General features: G+C 49.7%; 3 protein-coding genes across 3 annotated transcripts; 1 reads left to right on the top strand and 2 right to left on the bottom strand.

Moving 5' to 3' along the window:
• Positions 1-706: 706 nt before the first annotated feature.
• On the bottom strand, positions 707-7,611 carry POLR2C (RNA polymerase II subunit C). Its single transcript, XM_065029185.1, has 9 exons — positions 7,413-7,611; positions 7,171-7,220; positions 6,860-6,928; positions 6,651-6,703; positions 6,396-6,524; positions 5,290-5,341; positions 4,617-4,785; positions 1,825-1,899; positions 707-1,164 (listed from the first exon to the last, which is right to left on the bottom strand). The coding sequence occupies exons 1-9, from the start codon at positions 7,496-7,498 to the stop codon at positions 1,020-1,022; spliced, it is 828 nt and encodes a 275-aa protein (XP_064885257.1). The 5' UTR covers positions 7,499-7,611; the 3' UTR covers positions 707-1,019.
• Positions 7,612-7,653: 42 nt separating this feature from the next.
• COQ9 (coenzyme Q9) lies at positions 7,654-16,255 on the bottom strand. The gene is made up of 9 exons (XM_065029184.1): positions 16,118-16,255; positions 14,876-15,047; positions 14,128-14,263; positions 13,631-13,773; positions 13,279-13,363; positions 11,980-12,084; positions 9,698-9,853; positions 9,240-9,293; positions 7,654-7,769 (listed from the first exon to the last, which is right to left on the bottom strand). Exons 1-9 carry the CDS (start codon positions 16,179-16,181, stop codon positions 7,734-7,736), a joined length of 951 nt encoding a protein of 316 aa, XP_064885256.1. The 5' UTR covers positions 16,182-16,255; the 3' UTR covers positions 7,654-7,733.
• On the top strand, positions 16,127-24,072 carry CIAPIN1 (cytokine induced apoptosis inhibitor 1). The gene is made up of 9 exons (XM_065029181.1): positions 16,127-16,279; positions 18,354-18,529; positions 18,829-18,981; positions 20,369-20,445; positions 20,719-20,887; positions 21,093-21,166; positions 21,497-21,612; positions 22,127-22,196; positions 22,779-24,072. Exons 1-9 carry the CDS (start codon positions 16,203-16,205, stop codon positions 22,887-22,889), a joined length of 1,023 nt encoding a protein of 340 aa, XP_064885253.1. The 5' UTR covers positions 16,127-16,202; the 3' UTR covers positions 22,890-24,072.
• The last annotated feature ends 2,632 nt before the right edge of the window (positions 24,073-26,704 follow it).

Genomic DNA, 26,704 nt, shown 5'->3' with positions numbered 1-26,704 from the left:
CCAGGAGCTCAAGGCAACTGCTCTCTCCAGTTCAGCCTGAGCACCCATCCCCACTCCCCAAGCAGTTCCCACACCCCACATCCATGCTGGGATGAGCACCGTGGCACACACACCTTCCCCTCCCTCCCAGGCACCATGGTGGGGAAGAGGAAGATCTCCTCAGGAACGTGTCACCAAGAAGCTCATCTCAAGTCCTGCTTGGCACTGACAGAGGGGAGAAGGAGTGACCCTTCAGCTGCTGTTACAGCAATCAGTTTGGGACCTGCACCAAGCTCCAGCCCAGCACCGAACCCAGAGAGGGCTGTGGGGGCACTGGCAGACATCAGCCAGGGTTATTAATGACAGATTCTCTGCCATCCCAGCTCCTAACACAAAGACTATATAGTGCACAGGTAGAGTCTGGCCCAAAAGAATCTTTAAATACAGCAATGCCTGCCTGGCCCATCTGGGCCCCCTGCAGCACTGCCTTCTGCAGCATCGCGCTTACCAGCCCGGCCTCAAACATCTGCTTTAAATGCAGCGCTGGATGGGTAAGTGACAGGTCACCTGCTGGAAGGGGGTTCTGGTCTCCTTAGGAGATAACATCAAGAGCAGCAATCAGCAGTAGAGAGCAATGCTCCCTCTGAAGCAGATCTCATTAATGTCTATTGGAGAAAAGTAAATGATGCGACATCTCCTCCTGCAGCTCCAGATGAGCTTTCAGGGATGAAAGAACACGGGGGGTAAGGCTTTATTCAGCACAGTAAGGAACAGACATGCAAATAAGGTAGGATTGTGTAACTGAGGTACGTGCTCCCCAATCCCAAGCACCAGCATCCAAAACTCTGGCCTAAAACTCTGGGATCGCTCAGAGATAAAGCCTGTCCCAGTGAAGATGCTCAGTGATTTCCCTCCTGCTTTACCCCACACATCACAATGGCTTCCCTGGGAAGGGGGGCCAGGGAAGAGGTATCACTGAGCAGCAGTGCCAGAACCTTCTGCATCACTCACACCTGAGCACTCTCTTGCAAGGGGCCACCTCAGTTTATAGTGAGGACATCACTCTGAATCTCGTGGCTCAGCTGGGTCTGGAGGTCACTCAGTTTCTTCTTCAGGCCAGAGAGCGCGGAGAGAACGATGGTTTCTGGGCGCAGAGATCCACAGGACTCCACGTTGTAATAAAACCTGAGGTTACAGGTCAGAGAGATAAATCACAATCTGCCCTGCAAGCACGTGCAAAGCCAGAGAGCACCCACAGAGCGGTTCCAGCCCATCCTGACCCACCGCAGGGAGATATGCAGGGAATTCCAACCAGCATCATCCCGTTCCCAACTGGACAGCAGTCAACGCTGCCCCTCTACAACCATCACTCATGACTCCACAGACTGCAGGAGCACTTCTGAGATTTTCTCCGCTCAGCACTGTGTCCTGTGAGCCAGCACAGAGCCCCACAACACAGAGTACAACTGGCTGCAGACACTTCTGCAGTTAAATAACCTGGGAGAGGGGGCACCACCAGCAATGAGAGCACAAGACCCACACGGGTGAATAAATATCCTCAGCCATTTCCCCCTGCAGGCCTGTCACTTCAGCGAGTTCTGCACTGCCCTACTCGAGAACATGAACTCGGGAGAGCCATCCATTATCTCCCAGAGGGGAAAACCTGCCAAGCCTGGGCATATCACCAGTTAACTGCAACCTCTGCCCTGCTTTTCAGGGAATGCCAGCTCCTCGGGCTGGCAAACTTCAGCGCAGAGTAGATATTCCTGTATTAAAGAAAGCCAAAGAGAAGCACCCAGTTGGTTCCAACATTTCCCAGCTGTGGCAGCGCATTCAGCTTCTTACCTCTCTGGCTTCCCGTTGGGGTCATAGGGAGCCTGAGCATCCTCCTCGTCGATCTCCGAGTACTCACTCTTGGGCCTGGAATCAAAGAGCAGGGAAGGTGAGCATGGAGCCCAGGCTCTAGCCTGGTCCCACTGTTGGGACCATCCATGTAGGAAAACCCAAAGCCTTGAGCTGTCTGAGAAGCCAGCACAGAAAATCCCTGACCCACCAAGGTCTCCTGCCAGCCTTCCTTGCCCCAGAGACATCAAGAAAGGCTGATCGCAGCACCCTATCATCAGCTGTCTTAAATAAAACTGCACTTCCCAAACAAACCCTCCATCTCTAACAAATCACTGAGAGAGATAAAGCGCTAATGGAGCTGGAACTTCATGTTACTTGCAGAACCACCCATGACTGTAAACAGGGCAGAGCTTTCGACCACCAAGACAGCTGCCTTTGAGAGTCCAGCTGCGTGCCAGCGCTCTGCCAGCAGCCTCAAAACGTAATTAGCATGAAAAACCAAACCAAAAATAATAGCTAGCCTTGGATGACAGAGGCCTTTGTCTCTGTATTGTCTTCATGAGGAATCAGATGAACTTGGAAAGACAGACATATATTCAGGGAACAGGCAGCTCCAACAGCAACATTTCTTTCAGATTTCTCTAATTTTTACATATATTTTGTCAAGAACTTCTCAAAAACTGCCTCCAGTTACCCAGCTTGTTGTATAACATAACCAGGTTCCTGAAGACGTAGCCAACTCTGCCACTAAACAAAAGAATCCACGTTAGCAGCTGCCTTGGGCCCCCCAGCCAGGGCAGTGCCTTATGGCTGAGGCTCACGTGCTCAGCCACACAGCTGGGGTTGTTCTCCACAACATCGACATCCTCTAAAGCCCAAACTCTCCTAAATTCACACTGTGGCATTCCCCATCCACAAAGAAGGCATACCTCAGCCTGCCTGGCCTTTGTCTGTCCAACCCAAAGCAGCATTCCAAGTCTGTCACTTCATCAGTGTCAAAGATTTACTATCCAGCGTTACAGAAATTAAACCAGAGAATTTTTACAGCACCAAAAAGAAGCCTAAAATGACTTCACATCCCAATTTGAAATTCCACAGCACAGAGATATTCTTGCTTCTCAAGCATCCACTCAGACAATCAACTAAACTCTGGGGCAATCTACCTGCCACAAATCATTTGGGAACTTCAGAACTATCCAGTTCCACCCCTGAAACTGCTGGTGACAAAGGAGAGGCTGGCCCATCAACTCTTGTGACCTGCTCCTGACCACAAAACTGCTGAGCAGCATCCTCCTCAGCTCTGCACCACCTCACCACAACCAGCGTCTCACAGTCTTTCTCTCCCGACAGACTGGTCTGTAGCTGGCAGTTTCCAAAGTCCAGCTTCAGTCCACATGAATAGATCACCAACACTGAGCAAAAAGCCCATTTCCAGATTTCCAGCACTCCCAGCCAGCCTGGTTCCTACTGCAGATCCCAGAGCATCGCCCTGACCAAGCACTGCAGGAGCCGAACGCCTGGCACGTCCCGTTCTCACCCAGACTGACTGAACCAGACCCACAAACGCGCCCTACAGAGCCCATCAAAGCCAAGTGGGGTTTGCTCCTTCCATCCACAAAGCAGGGCTGGGATGGCTGCAGGCAGATCCCAGCCCATTTCACACATGTTATGGATCCACCTGCCACTCCACCCTTGGCAACAAAAGGCTTCTCAAGTCTCCTCAGTGCAAACCTGGCTGCACAGGATCTCTGTGACAGCTCCCCAGTGAGAGATACAATAGTCCACAACCTGGCTGCTGGTGCTCACAGCCATTTGCAGAGTCAAATTTCGCAGCACAGGGCCTGGCAGTGACAGGAGGAAAACCCGCTGAGCCCCTTCTGCTGCTCAGCCTTCCCTCCAGCTGCAGCTCAGCTCAGGCTTTTGTTCCCGCTTGCTCAGCCCTGGCTTATGTGGTCCCTGCATCAAATCCCGCTCCTGTACCCAGGTCTTCGCGACCATGAGCGCAGCTCTGGCTGCTGCCCCGCTGTGACAGCAGCAGATCCACTGCTCTCAGTCCCTGCTCTCAGCCTGCCTTGGCTAAAGCACCCGGTTCCTTGCTCTGCCACTGGCTCCAGCGTGCTCGATGACGGGATATCTGCTAGGTGGTCACTGGGAAGCAGAGCCAGAAGCAGCTCGGGTATCTCCTCAGAGAAAAGTGCTGCTAGGTGAAGCCCTCACCCTGGCCAAAGCAGAGCAGTAGTTTTCCAAAAGCAAAGTCCTGTCACTTTTAGATTAAATGGCACAGAATGATATACCAGAGTAGAGGAAAGGGCCAGAGAGGAAAACCCTCACACTCCAGGAGTAAGGAAACATATGGCTGAAATCAGAACCATGCACTGGGCATCCTCAAACAAACAGAGCTGCAGTATCAGCCTTGCAACCTAACCTTCTGCTCCTTGTCCTTATAGAAACCTCCTCCCCTTTGCATGGATCTAATCCTTCCTCACACCTTACCCTGACCTACATGAGCAGGGAAGAAAAAACAGGAACAAATAATGGGAAAGAAAACGAGATAAAAAGAGCAGTAATTGTATGTGAGAAGAGGACAAGAGGTGGCCACAAACTAGTCCACCTTGCATACAGCTGCAACCAAGCAACTGCCCCAGTGCCCCAACACAGGAGCAGAGTCTGTGCCAGGGGAAGCAACAGGCACGCTCACCATCACTTACCATCCCAAATTACTCCCAGGGCTGAAGTGTAAGTGCCTGCTGGAAAATCTTTTCCAGTCCCTCCAGACAGACATTAGGACTTACCACTCCTCTGGTTTGGGGTACACTGTGTGCCTCAGCGCGTTGTCCGGGTCATACTCGAAGGCTACGCCTGCTGTGGGGTTCCACTTGGCATGCTCCTTGCCAAAGCCCTTCTTGGCATAAGCTCGGAGCCTCAGCTCCTGGCCCTTCCGCAGCTTCACAATGAGGATGTCTGCGGAAAAGCACACACCCATTTCAGAAGGCAGCAGAGGAGAAATGAGTGTGCAGGTCACACTTGGGCAAAGGTTGGAATTTTTAGTGCCCAGGAAGATGTCACCAGATGCTATGGTTCACTTGGATTCATAGAGGGGCTCATTTCTGTCCCCAGAGTAGCTGGGAAACATCTTGCTAAGGTAAAAGGAGTTGCACACATTCCCAGAGGCACAGCTCAGGCCCCCTGGCAACAGCGGACAGCACAGCACTTTGCATATTTGCTGTCTCTAAGCTCTCACAAGGAGAGAAAAGCACTCTCTGGCACAGGACTTTAGTGCTGGGGATAACCTTTAAGTGGCATTAAGACAAAACGCTAAGCCCATGCACACAGTGACGCCAGCGTCTCTCAACTGCCGGCTTTACAGCTGCCTTACACATCTAGGAAAGGAAGAATGAGTTCCAAGAGCCTCAAAAAAAATTCATTTCCTCTTCCAGCTCGTATTCCCAGTGAAATGCCACTCACCATCCTGCTCCACATAGTCATTGGGGTCGTTGTCTCTGCTCCGAGATGTTACCTGTAGAAGAACAACAAAAGCAAATGAATTAATGGCAAGATCAACTTTTTTCCCCACATCAAATAGCAGTTGCCTACAAATACTAGAGACTGCACAGAGTCACTCTAGCATGACTTACAGGAACAAATCCATCCCACCCTGTTCAATAGAGATCAGGACAATTCAGGCAGCCACAGTGAGGTAGGTGACACCCCACTCCACCAGCCCCCCGCCCCAGTCACTGCTCTCCCCAACAGGACAGAGAAGGCAGCAGAGAATGCAGCCCAGCGCCGCTGCACGGTTCTGCAATGCAGCCCAGTCGTTCCCACAAGTGCTGGCAGACGACACGCAGCACTCACAGCACCCCAGCCAAAAGAAGCAAGAAACAGTGGGCTACAGCCAGGCTCTCCCCAGGCTGACACTGTCACCAGCCACCAGGTTGTGGTGACATCTGGATGCAGCCTCAATAGCGTTTTAAAATGTTCTCCATTAAGTCTTTTTGCATCTGTTCTGCTTTGGCTCTGCCAACCCTCCCCAGGGCGACTGCAGAGGAGCTGTTTGTCAGCAGTGCCCAGGCCCGGGCTCCTCGCACCTTGCTGCGCTGAGAGCCAACAACCAGAACATCAGAGGCCTCAGGGTTGCTGCCGAGCCTTCGAAGAGGCTGACCCTGCCGGAGTCCCGGCAGCAAGTGGGCAGGAGATGGCAGTGACACGGCAGCAGGATGCAAGTGCACACACTCCAAGTGTTTGAGGTGAGGTGGAGAGACTGAACTAAAGCCTCGCAAGAGCTCAAGATGAGGGATGCTGGCTGAGGCTATAACAAGGCCATGCTGCTTTGACACACCATCAGAAAGCAAACAAAGGACAACATGGCAAAGAAGAGGAGGGCACAGGCACACACTGCTGTTTCTGCAGATATTCCTGCTTTACTCTCCCACTATGTTTTAAGTCAGGATTTAGGCAAAGTGAAATGTGCTCGAGAGCCTTGTTTTGTCCACATTGCATGTGTTCACCACCCCCACCTCAACAGGAACATAGAGAGGGGACTCGCTGACAAGTGGAGGGATCGCACTGACCGGTATGACCCGTGGGTTGTTGGAGATGAGATCGCGGGATGTGACGTGACGAGTCTGGTCCTCATTGCACCGGACGTCAAGAGTGAACTCCACAGAGCACTCTGGACAGAACTCATCACACGTGCAGTCCTGGGACAGACACAGGTCAAGACCTTTACACCACACCTCTCCCAGCAAGAAATTAACGGTGCTTCCCATCAGATCTGGCACCCACCACCATCAAAACAAGCACCTAAGACGTTTTACTTGACTCACTCTGGAATATTGCATCTTATCCACAATGTCATCGCTGGTGAGTGGGATGAGACCTGTGGGAAGAAGAAAATTGGGGGAATGTCTGAGCGAGACCACGGGAGCACCAGTGCTCCCACTGAGATGGGCAGTGCACCGTCTCTGGACTGACTTCACCCATGACCTCTGCCTTGCCGCACATCCTCATCTTCCTCCCCACGTCTGGCACTCACCCAGCCTGTGCGCAATGAATTCATCGTGGAGCACGGAGGAGTTGGCGTCTATCTGGACCCAGTCGATGGCTAAGGAGAGAAAAAGTCACAAGCTCAGAAATATTTCCGTGGGTAAAAGCTGAACAGTCCGTGAGGGCACAGAAAAAGTCATGGAGACCAGGGTGAAGCACCTGGTGATACATAATCCTGGCTAAACACAGGTAAGGTGCGCCAAAGGCAGCTTGGAGATGGAGGGGGAAACGGAAGGGAAGAGTTGAGAGTAACAGGCAGAACTCAAGGGCCGGTGGCCACAGGTCGGGACAAGGCCGTACCTATGATGGGCACTTCTGCGATGAACACTCTGCGAATGGAATTTGCCACCCTGAGGGAAAGAAACACCCGTGTTTATGCACGAGGGACCGCGGAGCTGCGTGAGGCACCGGCCGGCCCGCAGGGGCCAGCAGCCGGGGCCGAGGCCCGGGCTTTGCCCCGCCGGCCCTGCCCGCGGCTCCCCGCGGCCTGTCCCGCCTCCCCCGGCGCTGCTTCCTCCCCGGCCCGCCCGCCCCGCGCTCACGCCAGGTCCGTGTTCTCGATGATGAACTTGACGTTCTCGTCCGTCAGCTCGGTGATGCGCACCGTGGGCTGGTTGGCGTACGGCATGGCCGCCCCGCTCCGGCCCGGCCCGGCCCGGCCCGGCGCCCGGCTCCCGTCCGCCCTCGCCCCCTTGCGGCCGCCGCCTCCCGGAGGACCCGCCCGGTCCGTCCCCGCCCCGCTCCCCCCTCCGCCGCCGGTGCGCCCCCAAAAAGAGTCCGTGCCAGGCTAGGGTGCGGCTTTATTGGTGCCGGGGAAGGGTCAGGCGCGGCCCGTTCTCACTCCCGCGCCGTCGGCTCCGTCCTCACCGGCTCTGGTTCAGCCCCGTCAGGTTCTTGATCTGTGGGACGGAGGCAGAAGGGTTTAAGTACCGGTGCCCTGGGGGGAGAAAACGCGCTCCCCCGAGCACGGAGGCCTTCGCCCAGCCCTGGGGGTTTCAGCGCTGCTGGGCAGCGAGTGTCGCTCCTGAAGAGGCCACGGGGGTGAAGAGGGGAGGGCTCTGAGTTTGGGAGCTGAGAGGTGGGGGCGAAAGGCACCATTCCTGGTCAGAGCATAGGGGTGAATGCAAATGGGTTGGGGAAAGAGCATCCCAGATCTAGCCGCAGGCATCCTGCTGACCTGAACCTGCTCCCGAGGTCAGAGGGGTCCAGCTTGGTTTTATTTCTGTAGCCACACTGACCCAACAGTGAATTTAAGCCTCTGAGGCATTCAGCTTGCTCCTCTGTTTTGCAGAGACCTGGAGAGCTCAGCACACCTGCACAGCTGCTGCACCTCAGACATGACAGGTCTGGACTGCTTGCCCCTAATAGTTAATTGTACTGGGATGAGTTTGCCATAAAACCAGGTTCCTCCTGTTTATCTGTGCAGTGGATCTGCTGCACAGATGGGCTAAAACTCTGGTAACTGGACACATCTTGGATCCAAACTGCAGAGAGCAGCGTGTTCATGTACAAGAGCACAAACAGAGCTCGGCGATTTCTCTGGTGGAGAATCCTTTTGGCATATGCATGTGTGAAAGAAGAGAGAGGCCGAGAAATGCTAAAGATATAAAACAATTCTACTGTAACTGCAGGGGGAAAGAGGTGGGAGAATTTATCAAGAACTGCTTCATATGGTAAAAATTATTTCTAATTTATGCTCCAGCCTGTTTGTCTTGTACGGGCAAGCACAAGCAAAACGTATTTCTGGTAACAAGGAAATCACTTTGCTGCTAAATGCAATGGGAGTTATCCAAAAATAGAATCACAGGGAGGTCCTAGAGCCCTTCAAAAATCATTCCTGTGTGCACAAAGTATTGTTTTGTATCGCAGATGTACAGCTCCCCCTGCACGGACACAGAGCAGTCCAGGATGCTACCATGAAGTGAATGAATCCTTGGAAGGACGCTGCAGTCAACTGAAACAGGTTGAGGAATTCACCCTGCTGTGGCTCAGGGACAGATGCCACAACCTGTGTGTCCATGCGGACACAGACCTTCCATCAAGATCTCCAGCGCAGGGACTGCCAGAGGAAGAGATCTCATGACGAGTGACAGAAAACAGTGGTATTTATTCTGATCACCTGTCTCTCATCCCTAAACTTCACCCTGCAGCTTCAGACTTAGTGTTTTATGCTCTGTTACAAGCTCTTTCACCACAATACAGTGAACTGACACCAAACTATCCAGAAAATCATCCTTCCATGTAGTTATGAAAGACAATCTTTTTCATGCTGTCCTCTAGATCTTGGAGGAAAACAACATGCTGACATTCAGCATGGAAGGGAATAGAAACAATTCTCATAGAGTCCTCCTGGTTTCAGCATTACTTACAGTAACTGCAGCTCCCATCAGGCCCTGGACAAGTGCTTCTCCGGTTGACTGTACCTAGGAGACATAAGGAGAACATGGCCTTTTGTTTTCTTCTGCAGTTACAGTTGTGGCCACACAAACACAGAGATGTCATGCACAACAAAATATGTATTTCCCACAGCAAAGGCGCTGACAGAAGCCGAAGTACTGCAGACAACTGATAGCCAGATAAGGAACATGTAAGAGATTTCCTGGGAATATGTCTCCCAGCCATCAGGCCAGCCTGACAAAGAGGGAGCCTACCTGTCAGAAAATATATAAGCATTTATTGATGTTGAATATTTATTGATGTTGATTGCTATACAATCACCCATCAGTACCAGGTGTGTGTTCTGCATGATCAAAAAGGCAGGTCTGGCTGCATCCAGATTTGGGGAGAAGTGGGACACACTGCACATATACCTTGCGTGTCACGTTACCTGATTAGCTGTATTGCCCATGTTCATGGCGTCAGCTACTCTGTTTTCTAGGAAGCGCCAAGTGTCCTCAAAGTCAGGGGATGAATCCTGCATCATCACCAGTTCAGTGGTGTTGTAGACGCCAGTGAGCACAGCACGGCGAGTGTACCAGTTAAACTGCAAGGGTATGAAATGAGAGAGAGAGAGGAAGGTGTGGCCCAAATGCAGATCAAGAATGCAGCTCACGAAAGCAGAACAGAGAACAGCAAAGGAAAATAGCATAGCGACGGCACATTCCTTCCCCACTTAAACCGTGTAACTCGCCTCCGTGATGCAGTGGGCCACCAGCCAACACCGACATCTGACAGCACAGCTGCTCCTGTGGCACCAGACAGAGGTCACAAGTACGATGTCTAAAACTGTTGAATAAAATCCCCACTGCCTGCTTCTGGTTGCATGCAGGCACCTGCAGCAGGCAGCAAGGAACTCTCCCTTGCTCAGTGAGCCTGTGTACACCACACAAGAGTTCACCTCTGCATTACAGACTGCTAGCAGACAATGCAAAGCTCCAAGTCTAGATCTGATTAGATGAGAAATGGCTATATTTAGTACTGAACTTGAGCTGCAGTTCGCACCAAATACAAGCATGAAGAAAGGGAATGAACAGAGGACAGAACTACACAGCACAGCTGATACACCGTTCCCAAATCCTGTCATTGAAGTCTCAGTACTGCCTGCTCAGTCATTAAATACATCAGCACATTGCTGGCAGCAATGCTGTAGGATGCATTACAACAATAGGTTACACAATGCAAAGCTGCACAAATAACTCAAACTCTTCGGTATTTCCAGTTGCATCACTGGCAGCCAAAATAGATAAACATTTTTAAAAAATGAGTCTTCAACTTCATTTGCTGCTATTACAGTGATTAAGCCATTTGGGTACCTGGAAAAAAATCGTGGTTGTTCCATTCATGATTACAAAGCAAGAGAGAAATGAAAACACTGGCCTTGATTTTGAAAACAACAGTTGGCTCACAAGCTCTGCTGTCTGCACCAAGACCTGCAAGCTTTGACAAGGGGAGAAACATGAGAGATGCTGCCACTTGCAGCTGCATCTCTCAGGTGCCTGAGACCAAACTGTTTATGTTGATTCCCCTTCTGCTCCAAAAAAACCACCTGGAGGGGTGTCTGAGGCATGGGTACTCTGCTGAGCTGCTGGCTCTGTGAAGAGGGCTCCACTGCAAGTGACATTAAACCCCTTTACTGGGAAAGAAGGAATGGAGTCATCATCACAGCTTCCCAAGAAAACTCTTGTCACTGGTGAGAAGGTGCAAGCACAAGACAAACTGCAAAACCTCTTCTACTCCCTGCATTGGTGAGGAGGCTTTAGGTGCAGCTCAGCGCAGACACTCACTCTAATGTGTCAATTTGACTTTCATAACCCATAAGGGACTTTTAAGTTCTCTTCTGGTTTATTCCTTTAATTTTTCCATCACCTTATTTATTTTTCACAGCAGTAGCTTCTCTTTTATACTCAGATAAAAGCAGCTTATTAAAGTAGTTTGTTAAAACGGTTCATTTGGAACAGGCTGCCCAGGGAAGTGGAGTCACCATTCCTGGAGGTACTTAAAAGACATGTAGACGTGGCACTTAGGGACATGGTTTAGTGGTGGCCTTGACAGCGCTGGGTTTAGAGTTGGACTCAATGACAATCTTAAAGGTCTTTTCAAACCTAAATGATTCTATGATCTATGATTTAGCTTTTCCCATCTCTCACTGTGTCTATATGAATTAAATTATTAATTGCTTAAATTGAAGTTATAATTTTCTTTTATTTCCTGCCAGTAAGATGAAAGCTTTAATAAGCTACGGGTATTTTTAGGTAAGTTATGGTTTTCAAGTCAAATCTGTAAATGCTACTGCTGGTGGAAGAGACAGCTACTTTGACAGAGATGCTGCTCACTCACTGAATACTGGATCAACTTCTTAGTCTCAAAATCTCAACAATTTTGTCTGTGTGTTCAAAAAAAAAGTACTTAAAAGAGTCTAGCAAAGTAGGTCCTTTTATTTTGCACTAATCCCATTGACACTAATTTGCATTTATAGTCCTACTGACTCCTAAGTTTCTTTGGAAATTAGACTGTAGCTTATAAAGACCCTTGGGTACTTCTGAAAATGTCTTCCTCGTTCAACAAATGAATTGTTTCAAGAGAGACACAGCCCAGCATCTACTTCAACCTGTCATTTTGCTGAAGTACTGAGGGGCAGAACAATCCAGTCTGCAAAGCACAGAGACTTACATCTGTAGACTGGTCTCCAGCATAGTGCCATATATCATCAATCATGCTGGTGAGGAGGTTGAGGCTGGCAGGGATGTTATGCGGGAGCAAGAGAATGCTCAGAGCCTGCGAAGGAAACGCAGAGATAAATAGGAGAGTCGAAGAGAGAAGGACATAGCATTAAGGCAGACCAACAATGCTGTGTTATCTTTTTCCTGTTGCTGTTGACTTGCCTCCAGCTTCCAGGGATAAGTCTTCCCAGCTCTTTTTCAGCTAGCACTGGTCTGTCCTACCAGCAGGATTTGTGGGGAATGCAGAGTTTGGCAGCCGAGCTCAGGACTCAGCCAGTACTGGACCCCAAAACTCTCTGTTCGGCTCGAAGGCCACAGTGTCGTTTCTCCCAAGCTCCTCTCCAGGCACAGAAACGCAGCACAGGCCGAGCTGACTCACACTGTGCTGTGCCCCTACGGGCAGGGAGTCAAACCTCTCATTTCTCTGAATTTGACTTTGAACTCAAAGCAGCTACCAAGGGCAGAACAGCCAGACATAATGGCCCTACTGGGATCCTGAAGCCTTTGAACATAACAACACAATACCAGGAGAGTCACAAACCAGCCACATCCTTCACAAGTTATGCTAATCTGGAACAAAAACAAGAATTCTGTCTTCTCTTTCTACAAAGAGCACTGGATTCAGCTGCTCAAAGGCTAGAGTGATTCTGGACAATGTAGGCTGACTTTGTGGCAATCTTTGCAACTGAAGGTTGGAACTCTTTGCTCATTTCTGAGGCCACAATTCAATTCCCTTCTCACCCTGGGAAGAAAGGCTTGAGACTTAAATCTGAATTTTGAAGCAGGGAGCCCCCTCAGTTCACAGATCTATCCTCAAGTTGCCAAGGGTTTGTCATCTGCACCCTAGGCGGGCAGTTTCTTGCAAGAAAGCTTAAGTTCTGCATTTGCAGGTATCAGATGATACCAGTGCGACAGGAACAACGCTGCAAGGAGCCTGACTTGCAGTGATGCTGCCAACTGGGCTGCACAGAGACACAGGTTATCCCTGGGGATCCCAGATGGGAGGAGAGAGCAATGGAGGTTTGCCTTTCCCAAACTGCAAGAAATAGTTGTTCTTAGGACATCTTTAACTGCCATCTTCCAAGGGTGCTCTCCTCTGGAATGGTATGAACCATGTGAAACCAGAGAAGGTTTAACAACCTTTACAACCTTGAACTAGTCTGGTGGAGAGATTATGCTGAAGGCCACAGTGTGTTTAAAATACACACAAACACACACACACACAAACATCTCGATATTAATTTTATACCTGGGGCCATTTCTCAATATATGGAATCAGCATCCTCAGTCTGGCTTGCACAGCATCTCTCAGGAATTGATCTAGAGGCTTCTTCCTGGATGAGGGAAACAAAACACAAATATGAAGAACATCCAAGTTAGACTCCATTCTCAACTTGAAGATTGATATCTTGCCCATCTCAGCAATAGATGCAAAGTATTATGTATCCTCATGCTTCTGGTTCAACTCCATGTCTGGGAAGGTGGCTTTATTTGAGTAAATTACATTTTTTACTTAAAGTATCTGTGTCCCAGGTGGCCCCCCTCTCTCTGTCCAGTCCCAAGAGTGCCAAGAAAGATGTCTTTTCATACCCAATACTCACTCTGCTTCACCCAGCTGCACTTGTTTTTGTTCCTGCTCCAGCAGCTCAGTCAGCTTGGTGTTGCACTGAGACACAAAGTGCAGAATCAGTTCACTGCCATCATTCTGAAACATCCCTGCGGAAGCAGCAGAGAGACCCAGGGTCTGCAGGGAAGAAGGGAGAAGCACAGACTGGGTGATACACAGCTAAGCAAGATCCACCTAGGAAATAGGTTGTATTTATTTCATGAACAAAGTTATACAAATTTAAACAAAGCAATGCTGCATTACAAAGTGCTTTCTGTACAGGTTTTCCTCTCTTTAGGATCACTATATTGTGCCTTGGTTTAAGTCTGACTGGGTTATCCTGCAGTAGCTGGGACACATTTCTGCCCGGTGCCATTTGCTGACTAGGGTGCATCACCCAAGAGTATGTGGGGGAAGCATGCAGCCCTGCCTTTCTTTGGACTTCAGTTCCATCCAGTTTTCAACCGGTTTGTTGCTTCTCTCCCCACATACCTTGGCTCCCTCTGCAATGGCTTCTGCAGTCCAGCCATGTTCAGGCACAAACTCCAGCGCTGCTGTGAGGATTCGATGCTGCAGCTGCTCCTCGCTCTCATAGTCCTCAGACTCCTGGCCGCCCTGGCCAGTATAACTATGAGAAGGTATTGTCACAGTAAGGGGAACGTCACCATCAAACATCAGCAACCTGGCCTCTGCCACTCACTCTCTGCCACCACTTGTGCAGACACGCTTTGAGATCTGCTCAGTATAAATCTTGTCTCCTCCTGTAAAATCCTTCCCTTTCCAGAAAAAAGGATTCTTAATGAACCTTTGGCATAAAAGGAGAAGAGAAAAATAAGGGAGGGCTCAATCTAGGTGCCTACCTGGAGACCAATCAGCCTCAGATTCCCCCTCCTTTAAAAAAAAGCTAAACGAGCAGCTTTTCCAACAGGGGCTTTATAGTTATAGGCATATGGACAACATATTGTCCATATTTTGTGTAGGTTTACACAAAAATCCAGAAGCGAAGGCTTGCGCTGTGCAGACCAGAGAGGTTCCCTATTGAAAGCAAGTCCCATCCCATCTCCATGGCAGACAGTGGAATTCACACTGTCACAGCAAACCACCTCTTCAGCTGCTGAAGTCTGAGTCTCCATTAACTTTGGATCTCGTTGTCTCCAAGCTTCAGATGTGAGTTTCAGGAAAGCAAAGCTTTCCAATCCCACCGTCAGCAGGACAGTGCTAGAAACAGCTAGTGAGTTACCTGGGGCGAGGGCCCTGAGATTCCTGTTCGGGCTGCTGATCAGTTGGATGTGAATCAAACTGCTGCTGAGAGGAAGATGCCAGCGGCTCCTTGTGCTGCTCGTCAGAGACTCTCCTCAGCACAGCCGAGGCCTGGAGAGCACGCTGTGGTATGGAGAGCTGGTACCTGAGCGCTGAAACAGAAACCAAGAGAGTCAGGTGTCTCCTTCCCCCAACAGGAAGCACAGAAAATCAAGGTGAAGATGAGAGTTGTAGTAAACACAGCTGAGAAGAACAGAAATTTGTAGAGACAGTCTTTTTCAGTCTTTTTTTTTTTTTTTTTTACACTTCCAAGAAGCGCCTGTATCAGCCAAGCTCACATCTACTTGATGAAAATAAAGTGAAAATGTTTTATGAGGACATGAACCGCGCAGATGGCACGTATTGCAAACAGAGGAGTTTCCCAATCTTGCACTGGAAACCAGGCACTGGAACATGCTCTGACTCCCCTGCAGCACGCCCTCTCTCCTCTTCTGTCCCCAGCAGAGAAACAAGTTAGAGGAACACACCGACCCCTGAGCTCAGGGTGAGAGGCGACTAATACTGTGGAGAGCGAGCGGTCTTAACACATATAACTTGCTGATCACAGCGTGTGTTTCTCAGATGACTCAAAGGCAATGCAGCTTCAATTACAGCTGCTCTGTGAGAAATTTAATTTAATTGCAGTGAGGTTGTTTTTGGTTTTTTTTTTTGTTTTTTTTTTTTTTCTTAATAAGCTCAGGCTGCATGGCCCACACTTTAAAAAAACACCACCAAACACCCCCCATCCCTAAGACCAACCCCCATCCTGGTTCCCTCACACCTCGCAGTTTCAGGGCCAGGGAGCTGTCTGGGCCTGGCAGGGGCCAAAGGGGTCTCCTCACTCCAGGCCCTGCTCAGCCTCCTTCACCCAGGCACTGCACTCCCCAAAGAGACCCTTATGGGCCAGGCTGCACCCTCCAGACCCCCCAGGACCACCGGTGTCAGGCAGACCTCGGCCCGGCTTCAGAGCCCAAGACTGAGCCTGAGCATAGACCTAAACCTGGGCCTACCCCGCAGCCCCGTGCCGCCCCCTGGCGGCGCCTCGCCTCTGCCCTTCACCTCACCTTCCCGCCCCGCCCGGCCCGGCCACGCCCCGCTCGCCGCGCGCACGGCACGGGCGCGAGCACAGACACGGGCGCGAGCACGCACTCCCCCCGCCCAGACGCGCCCCCCGCCCCCTCACCCGCGCGGCCCCGCCACAGCCGCCAGCCCGCCCGCCGCAGGCTGCCCGCCGCCGCCGCCGCCATCTTGGAAGCGGGCAGAAGGCGATGACGTCACGAGGGCAGGACGCGGCGGTGACGGCGTCAGATCGAGACGAGGCGACGCGGGGCGGACGCGTCCGAAGGTGAGTACGGGCGGGCCGGGGGCTCGGGGTCTGTTCCTCGGCCCCCCCCGGCTCCTCAGCGCGGGGACAGGCGGGCGGTGGGAGACGCTTCCCTCCTTGGCCAACACTCTCTTTTTTTCCCTTAAAAAGGCTCTGCCGAGGCCTCGTGGGAGGCGGCCGCCGCGTGGGGGCGGGTCGGGCAGGGTTTCTGTGTGAAATTCCTCCACGTGCCTTGTTCCCGGCCCGGTCACTGAGCGGTGCGTTCTGCCCGCTCTTTGGGGTGTGTTTCAGACACGGCCTGTGCACCCGTGGCCTTGGGCCGGTCCCGGCCCGCCCGGAGCTGCAGGTCGCGCAGGAGGCCCGAGCTTAAAGTTGTGACGTGCTAACGCGGTAGCTTTTCAATCTCTTGAAGCTGGAAACCCCCAGTATTGTTTAAAGCCCCTTCCTTGTCCTGTTGTGGACGGTCATGTTCCTCGAGGACAGTTAAACGTGTGTGACATTAAGATAAGGCCCCATCGCCAGGGCCCAGTCTACCCTGGTCCAGCCCTCTGGCCTCCCTGGCAGGCTGGGGGAACAGCAGGATCCTTGGTGGGGTGGAGAAGAGAATCATAGAATGTCCTGAGCTGGAAGGGACCCACAAGGTTCATCGAGTCCAACTCCTGCCCCTGCATATGACAACCCCGCAGTTCACACCATGTCTGAGGGTGTCAGCCAGTTGTTTCCTGAACACTGTCAGGCTTGGGGCTGTGGCAGCGCCCTGTGGAGCTTGTTCTAGTGCTCCAGCACCCTCTGGGTGAAGAACCTTTTCCTAATGTCCAACCTAAACCTCTCCTGGCTCGCTGTCCTCACTGAGTCCCGGCCAACCCAGCACTCAGGTGCTTGAGCAAGCCAGGTCATTGTCATCCAGGGCTGGAGATACTTAAAATGAAGATGGTTGGTACACTAAAACTTTCCTTTTAAATAAGTTCCACCTTCTACTAGAAAATGTAGAGAGTAAAAGTATCTTCAGCCCTGCCTCCAGCATCCCATTAGAGCTTGACTGTGTGTTCTTTGACAGTAACTCCCAGCCTTTACACTGACTGAAGGCAGATGTAACATCATGTCTTGGAGGGCTATGGTAGCTTCCTACTGCCTTTGAGTCTCAAGGGACTGATGGACGCTGTTGTTGTTGCTGATGTAGTTTGGGCTCTGCGTGATCTTGAAATGTCACAACCTGCCTGTTCTGAGAGGAAGGTGTGACTTTGGATTTATTTTTTTCCACGTTAGCCTAGCAGCATAAGTATCTTTTGAGGTTTTCAACCTTCTTCCTGGGAAAGGTGACTCTTCAATGGGATTAATGTGTGTGTTTGCTAGTGCTCCTATCTGTTGTAGTTGCTTAGCTTGCACTTCATATGCATTCAAGGCCAGCTGTGAGGTGCTCTAACCTGTAGTGCACATCCAAGATCTTCCAGTCTGTACCTGGTTGGCGCTGTGGGCTGTGTTAGAGCCAATTCCTACCAGAGTAGCTCAGACAAGGTGCAGAGTTCTCCCATTCTGAACTTCTTTTCCCTTCCTCTTTCCTTGTAATTGCTCACCCAGTGCCACCAATGATAAGAGCTGAAAGAGCCTCTATCTAGAATGCTGGAAATGCCCAAAGTTACTTTTTCTTTTTCATGTACTGCAGAAGCAAACTCTGCTAGGTCATGTCCTGAGTAGGAGAGACAGGACAGTGGTTAATGTCAAATATTTGTCACTAATCTGTAAATCCTGAAATCCTGTGTATGTCTTTATTCAAATCTTTAAGAAAAGCAGGTGAGTTTGGGTTGGCTATTTTGTTTTGTTTTATTTTTTAAGCATGGCTTACAGTCTCCCTTCAAAACTAGTCTCTGAACTGAAGAGAAACTGAATTATGCCCTTAGGCGTAGCTATTTCTTAACATCATGTTAACGGTCAGCTTGTGGGAACTCCGTGCTGCCTGTGTCCAGAAAATAATCCACATTTACTAAAACAAGTCGATGCTCTGTGATTAAGTCCCAATCCACAGAAGTTCATGCTGTGCTTGGCACTTACCCTGCCCCTCTGTCTGCCCTGACCCATTCGTCTCTGCCACTGTCAGGTTTGTTGCTGCTGCGGAAATGGGGGAGTTTGGAATCACACCAGGCCAGCGTGTGGCCGTCATCTGGGACAGCTCCTCACCGGTTGAAGCCTTGAAGGATTTGGTGGATAAAATTCAGATGCTGGTGGGAGCTGATAATCGTGTCGCAGTGGAAAACGTAAACCAACTGTTTCAGTGTAAGAATGAGCTTAATTTTTCGGTGTTTCTTTTAAAGGGAGAGCGTGCATCTGTTGTGTGAGCTGATTTGTAAGTCAGCATTCAGAACGATAGCACCTACTGCTAACTCTTACCACTGGCAGTAGAGCAAAGTAAGTGAGATACCCTGGTCATGCTTCATACGACTGGGATCTTTAATCAGTTATTGCTGTTGTAAGCAAGTGTGAGGGATGAGGAGGGAGGTGGTATTGATGCATTAAGCAAAGTTCTGTGTGTATATTGGTAAAATTGTACCATCTTCCTCTTCCTTTCTTTTCAGCGGCTCACAGGGAGTCCAGTTTCGATGTAATTCTCTCTGGTGTGGTACCAGGCAGTACTGCTCAGCACAGTGCAGAGGTCCTGGCAGAAATAGCTCGGATACTTAAGCCGGGGGGCCGCGTCCTCCTGAAGGAACCCGTCATTACAGAATCAGGTGAGAGAATCCACATCAGCCTTGCTTTCATGGCAACACAGCAATTCATGTGAGCATTAGGCGGAAATGGAAAGCACAGGAACCCTGACTAATGTTCAGAGATTTTAGTTCTCCTGACACACTAACCTGAATACCAAGGGTTTTGTCCTGTGTTTAAGCTGGTATCAGTCAGAAATGTTTGCAGTCACTCTCCTACCGAAAGTGCTGGATAGGCCTGTTCCTAAACTATGTTGAGAAGCTCAGTGGACACTGGTCTCTTCCTAGGGCATGTAATGTTAAATAGTTACAGGTGACGTGTTTCTGAGAAGCTTCTGAAGTGATTTTAAGAACAGGTGACAAATGCTGAGAGAGGCTGTCCCAGAAGCCAGCTGAGAAATAGTTATTCAGAAAAGGTAGAAGTGTTTGGACTAAGTTTTAAGAGTAAAGCCAGAGTACCTGCCATGGGACAGCTGGAGGAACACACAAGGTGAACACATGATTATTCCTCTTTCTTATACTTGACCTTACTGGCACAGGGAGCTGGTTCAGGATAAAAGTGGGAAATAATATGCCACTAGATAAGAACAGAAGCATTTATGCTGACAGTGTTTCTGGTGGCACAATCTGCAGTGCTGAAAATGGTGATGTAAGTGCCAGCAGAAACACTTACTTCAGGTTGGGAAGACTGGCTTATGCTTTGAAGCTGGCAGCGGCTGTGTGGTACAAGTGGTACCTTAGGGGCAGCGGGGAACGCTTCTGGGTCAGAGTAAAGAACATGCAAAGTCTGGAGGGCAAGAGATTTCTTTTTTCTAAAGTTGCATCTGACAGGCTGGAATTTGGTGGACTTGGAATAAAGTGCAAGCAGGACTAGTGAGAGAAGGTGAATGGAGTCTGTTCAGCACAATTCTGTACCCAGGCAAATAAGCCTGTAATGAGTTTCTGATTAAACAATGATCGTAATAATTTTTGCCTATGAGAACAAGGATCTTGAATGTTACGTTTCTGAATGTAATGTTTATTTAGGAGTCCACGTTTTGAAAACTTCATGAGGTGTTTGTTTTAACATGTGAAAATGTTTTGGGTGATTTTGTTTGGATTTTGGAGTGTTGTGGAGATTGTTGTTGTTGTTGTTTTTCTTTTCTTGGTGGGTGTTAATTGGGTTGAGGAAAGTTTTGGCATATATAAAACAGATCTGGAGCTAAAATGGCTTGTGATGCCAGGTTGTTATTTTAATGAACAGACTACTTACGTTCTTTGTGCTTTGCTCCTGCTGTCAACTAGAAAGGTCCCAATTTGAAAGCAGATTTTTTTCTTGAGTGCTTCCTTCTAAAGCTCCTGCTCTCCCAGGTTCCTGTGACCTCTGTTCTTGTTCTTCCCTCCTCCTAGTTCCTACTTTTGTGTCTTTCAGAAAACAACAGCAGAATTAAGACAGCAGCCAAACTCCCCACAGCTCTGACTCTCTCTGGGCTGGTGGAAGTGAAGGAGGTATGTACATACTAACCACTTTCAGAAACTCCCTCATGTAGTTACCTTGAAATGTAGGTGACGATTCCTGAAGACTTCTGGGTGACAAGGTGTTTAGGTACCCTGGTTTACTGTAAATGTCCATGGGCACTGCCTGCCACAAACTTTGGTAACCGCAAATTCAGTGTTTTCTTTAAGACTGAAAATACTAGTTGTCTGTGATCACTGGAATGCTGGACTGGGTGCTGAAATAAGAGGTTCCATATGAGTTTAACCTAAAATCTTGCACTGCAGCTGCAAAAGGAAGCGTTGACACCAGAGGAGGCCCAGTCGGTCCAAGAGCATTTTGGCTACCAAGGCAATGACCTTGTCATTGTTCAGATAGAAGGCAGGAAGCCAAATTTTGAAGTGGGATCCTCAAGTCAGCTCAAACTTTCCTTTGCCAAGAAACCTGGTCCTTCAGGTAAGGAGTGGTGCATGCTAAACATCTGGATTCCCTGCCTCTTGAGTGGCAAGTGTCCCTTGAAACAGAGAGGCAGCTCCGGGGTAGGGAGTACTACAGTAACCTATGAAGTCTGACCTTCCAAAGTTGTTTGAAATCTATTTGCTGGGAGTAGATGGGGCAAAGGCTGGAGTAACTACTGTTTCTTCCTTTGTTTTGGCTCCAGGAAAACCCCCAGTGGACCCAGCCACTGCCAAGATGTGGACGCTGTCTGCCAATGATACGAACGATGAAGAGATGGTATATGGTTTTATTAGTGAGGCTTCTCTGTTGTTCCTTCTCTCTCCTCTCCTTTCCTACTCTAAGTAGTTTCAGTTGTGCCTCTTGGGAAGCTTTACAACTGCAGAGGTAGAAACCATCCCCAGGGCAAAATAATCTCATCTACTATGTAAGGTCTTGAGAGCCAGGGGTGTAGTGAGGGTGGAGAGGAGACAGGGATAAGAGGACACAGCTGCAGCTCTCAAATGCTGGTGCTATCGATAGCACCATTTTGTTGAACATAACACCACAGTGTCATTCCCAACTGCCAAATCAGTTTCCTGCATGTTATCTTCCATGGTATGTTTTCAGGATCTTCTGGACTCCGATGAGCTGCTGGATTCAGAGGATTTGAAAAAGCCAGATCCATTGTCCCTCAGAGCTCCATCCTGCAAAGAAATGGGCAAAAAGAAAGCATGCAAGAACTGGTCAGTGCTGGGATTAGTGTTTTGGTGAACCTTTCAACTGTAACATTAAACCCTTAGAGTAGGGTGGTTTTTAAAAAGATCGTAGACACTTTGCTGTTGTTCAGAGCATAATTGTCTTGGGTCGTGTCCTTTCCTATCTTAACTATTTGAATGTATATCCAGATGCAATGAGAATTGCCTACCCACACCAAAACTGCTACAATTTACCACACTGCTCTGATCAGCTGCACAGTTTGTGCAGCCTTGACTAAAACCCTGGTTTCTCAGATTTCAAGGACAAATTGCACACAGAGCAAGTGCTGTAGAGTCATTTCCCACGTCTCAGGAGTGTGTTTCTGCACTTGTTAAACAAACCATGGTGTTGAAGGGCAAAGTGAAGAGCATGAGAATCCCAGAGATAGCTGTGTCGTGTGATACAGTGCGGGCAGTTGGGTGTGAGTAGGGCTGGCACAAGTGTTAGTGACTCATGACCTTTAAGCAGAAAGATGCAGGTGACCTCTCTATTTTTCTGCAGCACGTGTGGCCTGGCTGAAGAGCTGGAACAAGAGAAGAAGAGTTCACAGCCCAAATCTGCCTGTGGAAATGTAAATAGTCATTTTTGTTTCTATACTGCGGTTTGCAGGATATGATTTATATCTAAGAAATGTGTTCTCTAGTGATTGCTCCCTGAGCTGGTTTACTGCTTCCGAACACTGCTTGTGCAGCTTCTGCAGAGCCTCAGCCTGCTGCTCTGTGCCCATCTGCTCTGTACCAGTGCGTGCTGTCTGCTCCAGCACCAGTGCTGCCCTTGTAGGAGTCAAGAGGGAAGAGCAAAACTTTGCCTCCCTCCTCATGCCTAATGAGTGATCTGCTCAGACAGGATCACCCTGTGGGAGCCCCAGGGGAGCTGGTGGCGGTTACAGGGCTGCCCAAGCCCAGCTTGCAGCCATGCCCACATGCACTGGGAGGAGTGGAAATTCGGCTCTTCCATGTGAGCACAGTGCCCTGCAACACTCTGCTAATCGCGCTAACCAGGCATGTGTTGAGAGGAGGCAGAAGGGAAGTGGTTTCTGTGCTGATAGATGCTGTGGAACATGCCACCTCTTGAGCTGGAAAAAATGTATCACAGGAGGAGAGAACTGAAATTTGCCCCTCATTACAGAAGATGCTTTTCTTTCTCTTGCCAGTGCTACCTGGGGGATGCGTTCCGCTGCGCCAGCTGCCCGTACCTGGGGATGCCTGCCTTCAAGCCTGGGGAGAAGATTCTCCTGAAAGAGAATCAGCTGCATGATGCATAACAAAGATGTCTTTGGATGTCCTGCAAAGGACTCCTCTGCTTTTCCATCTGCCTGAGGTTCTTCCTGCAGTCCTCCTCATCCTCTCAACCTCATGTTCTCTGGCCAATACTCTTTGTGGAGAGGGACATGATGGGTACTGACACTGCTGTAAGCTCATCACTTGTAACCTGCCTGATCATCTTTGGTGACAAAGTGGTCTCATATGTATTTGACTCCATGTTATGCCTTGTTTTAGCTGGTTTGACTTGATACTGGCACGCTGGCTGTCACAGCGTGTCCCACCAGCAGAGGGAAGTGGAATCAAGTGTCAGATTGACTTCTTGCATGTGGCAGGGACAGGTACTTCTCCACGCCCATGTTGTGCAACTCTAATTTGTCTTGATTAATCAGCAGCTGTGGCTCAGCTCTCAGGGTGACACTGGGCTCCTGCTCTCTTTGAAATTTGAACCTGCAGTTCCTTACCAGGTGAAGGTGGCTCAGCAGCAGCTCCTGTTGCAAGTCAGGAGCAGTGAGTACACCTAGCAGTATGTACTCATAGCAGCCTACATGAACTCCTTGGTCTGGCAGGCATGATGAATTTCCAAGTGTTTCAGGAGTCTGCTGTTGATATCCCCTGCCCCTGTCTATTTACATCAAAATGATAAAGATTCACTTGAACTGAGAAAACTCTTGTCCCTAAGGCAGGGAGCAGATTAAACAAGATCTGCCCTGTCCTCCCACGCCTTTCTGTCCAATGAGCTGATAACACAAGGCCAATCTGAGATTGTCGCCTCTCTTGGCAGTTACCAAGTGAGTTACCTGCAGTGTCCAGTAAGTAAAAACGTAGCAATAACTTTATTTCTAGATGATCTGTGGTCACCATCTGCTCCAGCTCTGAGATACTGACTGCTCTTTATTTATTTGCATAATTGCTCTTAGTGAAGCATCTGTGCCAGGTGCAGGATGCGGGAGCTGTTCACGTTCTGTGCCAGGCCTGCTTCTTACCCAGGGAGGGAGAGGAGGAAAGCCCAAAGCCGGTGTCTCAGCGGGGATTGCTTTGTCTGGAGCTCTTGCTCTACAGGATGTGACTGCTTGTTTTTTTTCATGCTACCTGGGTTACACATTAAACTCATGGAGGGAGCTGGGATGAAAGGCTGTTCTGTTCTTGAAATAAAGTGACCAACAGTAAAGTGTTTAAGACAGATATTATTAGTGTTGTAAGTGCATCTTCTACTCAGCCTCAGTGATTTCTGTATCTGTTTAAATGTTGGGCTACATCCTGGAGTTCTCCATAAATTGTTCCACTGAAAACATGACTCGCATACATGATGCCCACTGGAAATAACAAAATCGAGCTGCCTAGATTAACATTGTTATTCAGTCTATCAGACAGGGGCTTTCTCTGGGTTGAGTAAGGAGCAGAAGGCTGGCAGGGAGAGAAGAGAGTGAGCCCTGGAGGTGTGCAAAGCATCCTGTGCCCTCTGCAGAGCAGGAAATAAACCTCTCCTTGTGCCAGGCCGGGACATCCCTAGAGCTTCAGAGGTGTTAAAGTCCAATGAACTTGACAGCAGAAATACAATTAATCACCCAGTGAATTAATTACCATTTTCTCACAGCAAAGTGAGGTCAATGCCTTCCTCAGCCTGAACTATTTTTCTCCCTCAGTGTCTTCACCTTCTGACTCTTCCGGTCTCTCCTCTTCTTCTCTTTCTCCACTTCCTTCCACCTCTCTCTTTCTGTTCTTTGCATAATTATCTTCTGTTTTCTCTCTTCTCTCTGCTGGCCTCTCTCCTCCTCTCTTTTGCACCATCCAACTATACTACAGTCCTCCCCACTACCACACATCCCCATCCTTTCCTGTTCCTCCTCATCTGCTCCTGGGCTTGCTTTTTCTTTTGCCCTTTGCTCATTCTGGGTTTTCCCACTGTGCGCTGGGTCACATCCCTGTTCTTTCCCACGTGGATTCCTGTTGCTCCCCCACTGGGTAGGAGTGTGGTGGAGGCTTGGGGACCACATCAAGCAGCAGCTCCTGGGAAGATGCAGAGACGTCCCCAGCTGCACCTCCTTTCTTCCATGGAAGCTGAGTAGCTCCTTCATGCTCTCTTCAGGTGCTGGCTGCTAGGATTCTCCAAAAAAATAATACAATAATAATAATAAAAAAAGAAACACCACGAAACTGGCAGAAGCAGCACTTCTGTTTCTTCATCTGACTCAGGCTTCTTCTGTGCAGTGGGCAGAGCTTGTGTGGCAGTAAGGACATCCCCGTGCTCCCGCTACAGAAACCCATCACGGATGTCTCACCCACCTGCCTTGAGCACACATGGGGACCTCTCTACAGAGGTGGCACCTATGCGTTTGGGGCAATGAGGGCACTGTGTTTATTATCACTTTATCCTCATGTGCTTGTTTAACTGCTTCTGATAGCATCTTTCTGAGAACTGAAATTCAGAGGCTCAGCCCTGGCCATAGCTACTTCATGTTTTTGAAAACAGTGGATGGACAAAGACACTGCCCCCAACCTTCCTGCCTGCGATTGCAAAAACCCCCAAGATCTTGTCTCAGCTGGTTCCCCAAACAGTTGCAGCTGCTTCACCTCTTGTTCACTCATGTAGCTGCTCAAAGACTCTCTCACAGCTTCTTTCCTGGTTCCTTGTTAAAAATATCCCAGATCTGAGCCCCACTAACCTTGGGCATAAAGGACGATGCAAAAACGGCACTATGAACATCCCAGCTTTCTCTACATTGTCGATTAATGACTCTTTTGTGCGGAAGCAATGGGCTTTACTTCTCCTTCTCCTTCCTCTTCTTTTTAGGGCATGTAAGCAAATGTAGAGCCTTCCACAGCCCTTTTTAGTCTGACCCTTAAGTTCACCAAGATCAACCATTAACCTAACACAGCCAAGTCCACCACTAAACCAGGTCCCTAGATGCCACAAGATGGTGACTCCACCACTGCCCTGGGCAGCCTGTTCCAGTGCCGCACAACCCTTTTTGGGAAGAAATTTGGCCACCTGGGCACACTGCTGGCTCATGTTCAGCTGGCTGTTGACATAAAGGTGGCCAGCAGACACCCCACTGGTCCCCTGTTGGATTTATGTCCCACCCCAGCCTCCCTGGCTGCCCCAGCACCATGTCAGGAAGGTGTGAGATGGCTGCCCTCACATCCCATCCAGGTGCAAGCAATGGGTTTCTTGTAATGAGGATGGGGTGGGAGCCATGGCTGAGCGGTGTCTGCTCTAAGACAAATGCCATGGACCTCTGGACATGTATTTTGGAAACAGCCCCCCAGGGGCAAAGGGCAGTGTGATGTTCCAGATCTTCCATCTTGCTTCCTTTCCGCAGCCAGGAGGAGACCTGGCACACCACCTTCAAACCTCAGTTCCTCCTTCAGCTCCATCAGGAGCTGCTGCTGAGGTTTTGGCTGCATTTCATACCTGCCTGTTTAACTTAAGCCTTCCCTTTCCAAGCCAGGGCAGCCTAGGGATCCTCTTCCTCCTCTATGATTGCAGGTACCCAGGAGGAGACTGGTGAGGATGTCCTGCAGTTTAGTGGAGCCTGGTTCTGCTTTGCATCCCTGGGCAGCACTTCCCTGGCAACCTTGATGCCTCTATGAACCTCTCCAGTTCAACAGTTTGACCCTCACATCCCACCCCCTTTTGCACTGGTTGCTCTCCCCAAATATTTGGGATTTTTTCCCAAATTTTTCCTTTTCCATAGCCCTTGCCTGTGTCCTCCTGGACTCATGTGACCTGAGCTCTGGTCCCAGGGCACTGGGAGCTCCACCACCACTGATCTGGGGACATCTCCCATGGGTAGCTGCTCTGACACTGGACTGT

This window comes from Columba livia, chromosome 13 (genome assembly GCF_036013475.1).
Source record: "Columba livia isolate bColLiv1 breed racing homer chromosome 13, bColLiv1.pat.W.v2, whole genome shotgun sequence".
In the NCBI taxonomy this organism is placed as follows: Eukaryota; Metazoa; Chordata; class Aves; order Columbiformes; family Columbidae; genus Columba; species Columba livia.
The sequence above is the reverse complement of the archived record's forward strand: the minus strand, read 5'-3'. Positions and strand labels throughout refer to the sequence as shown.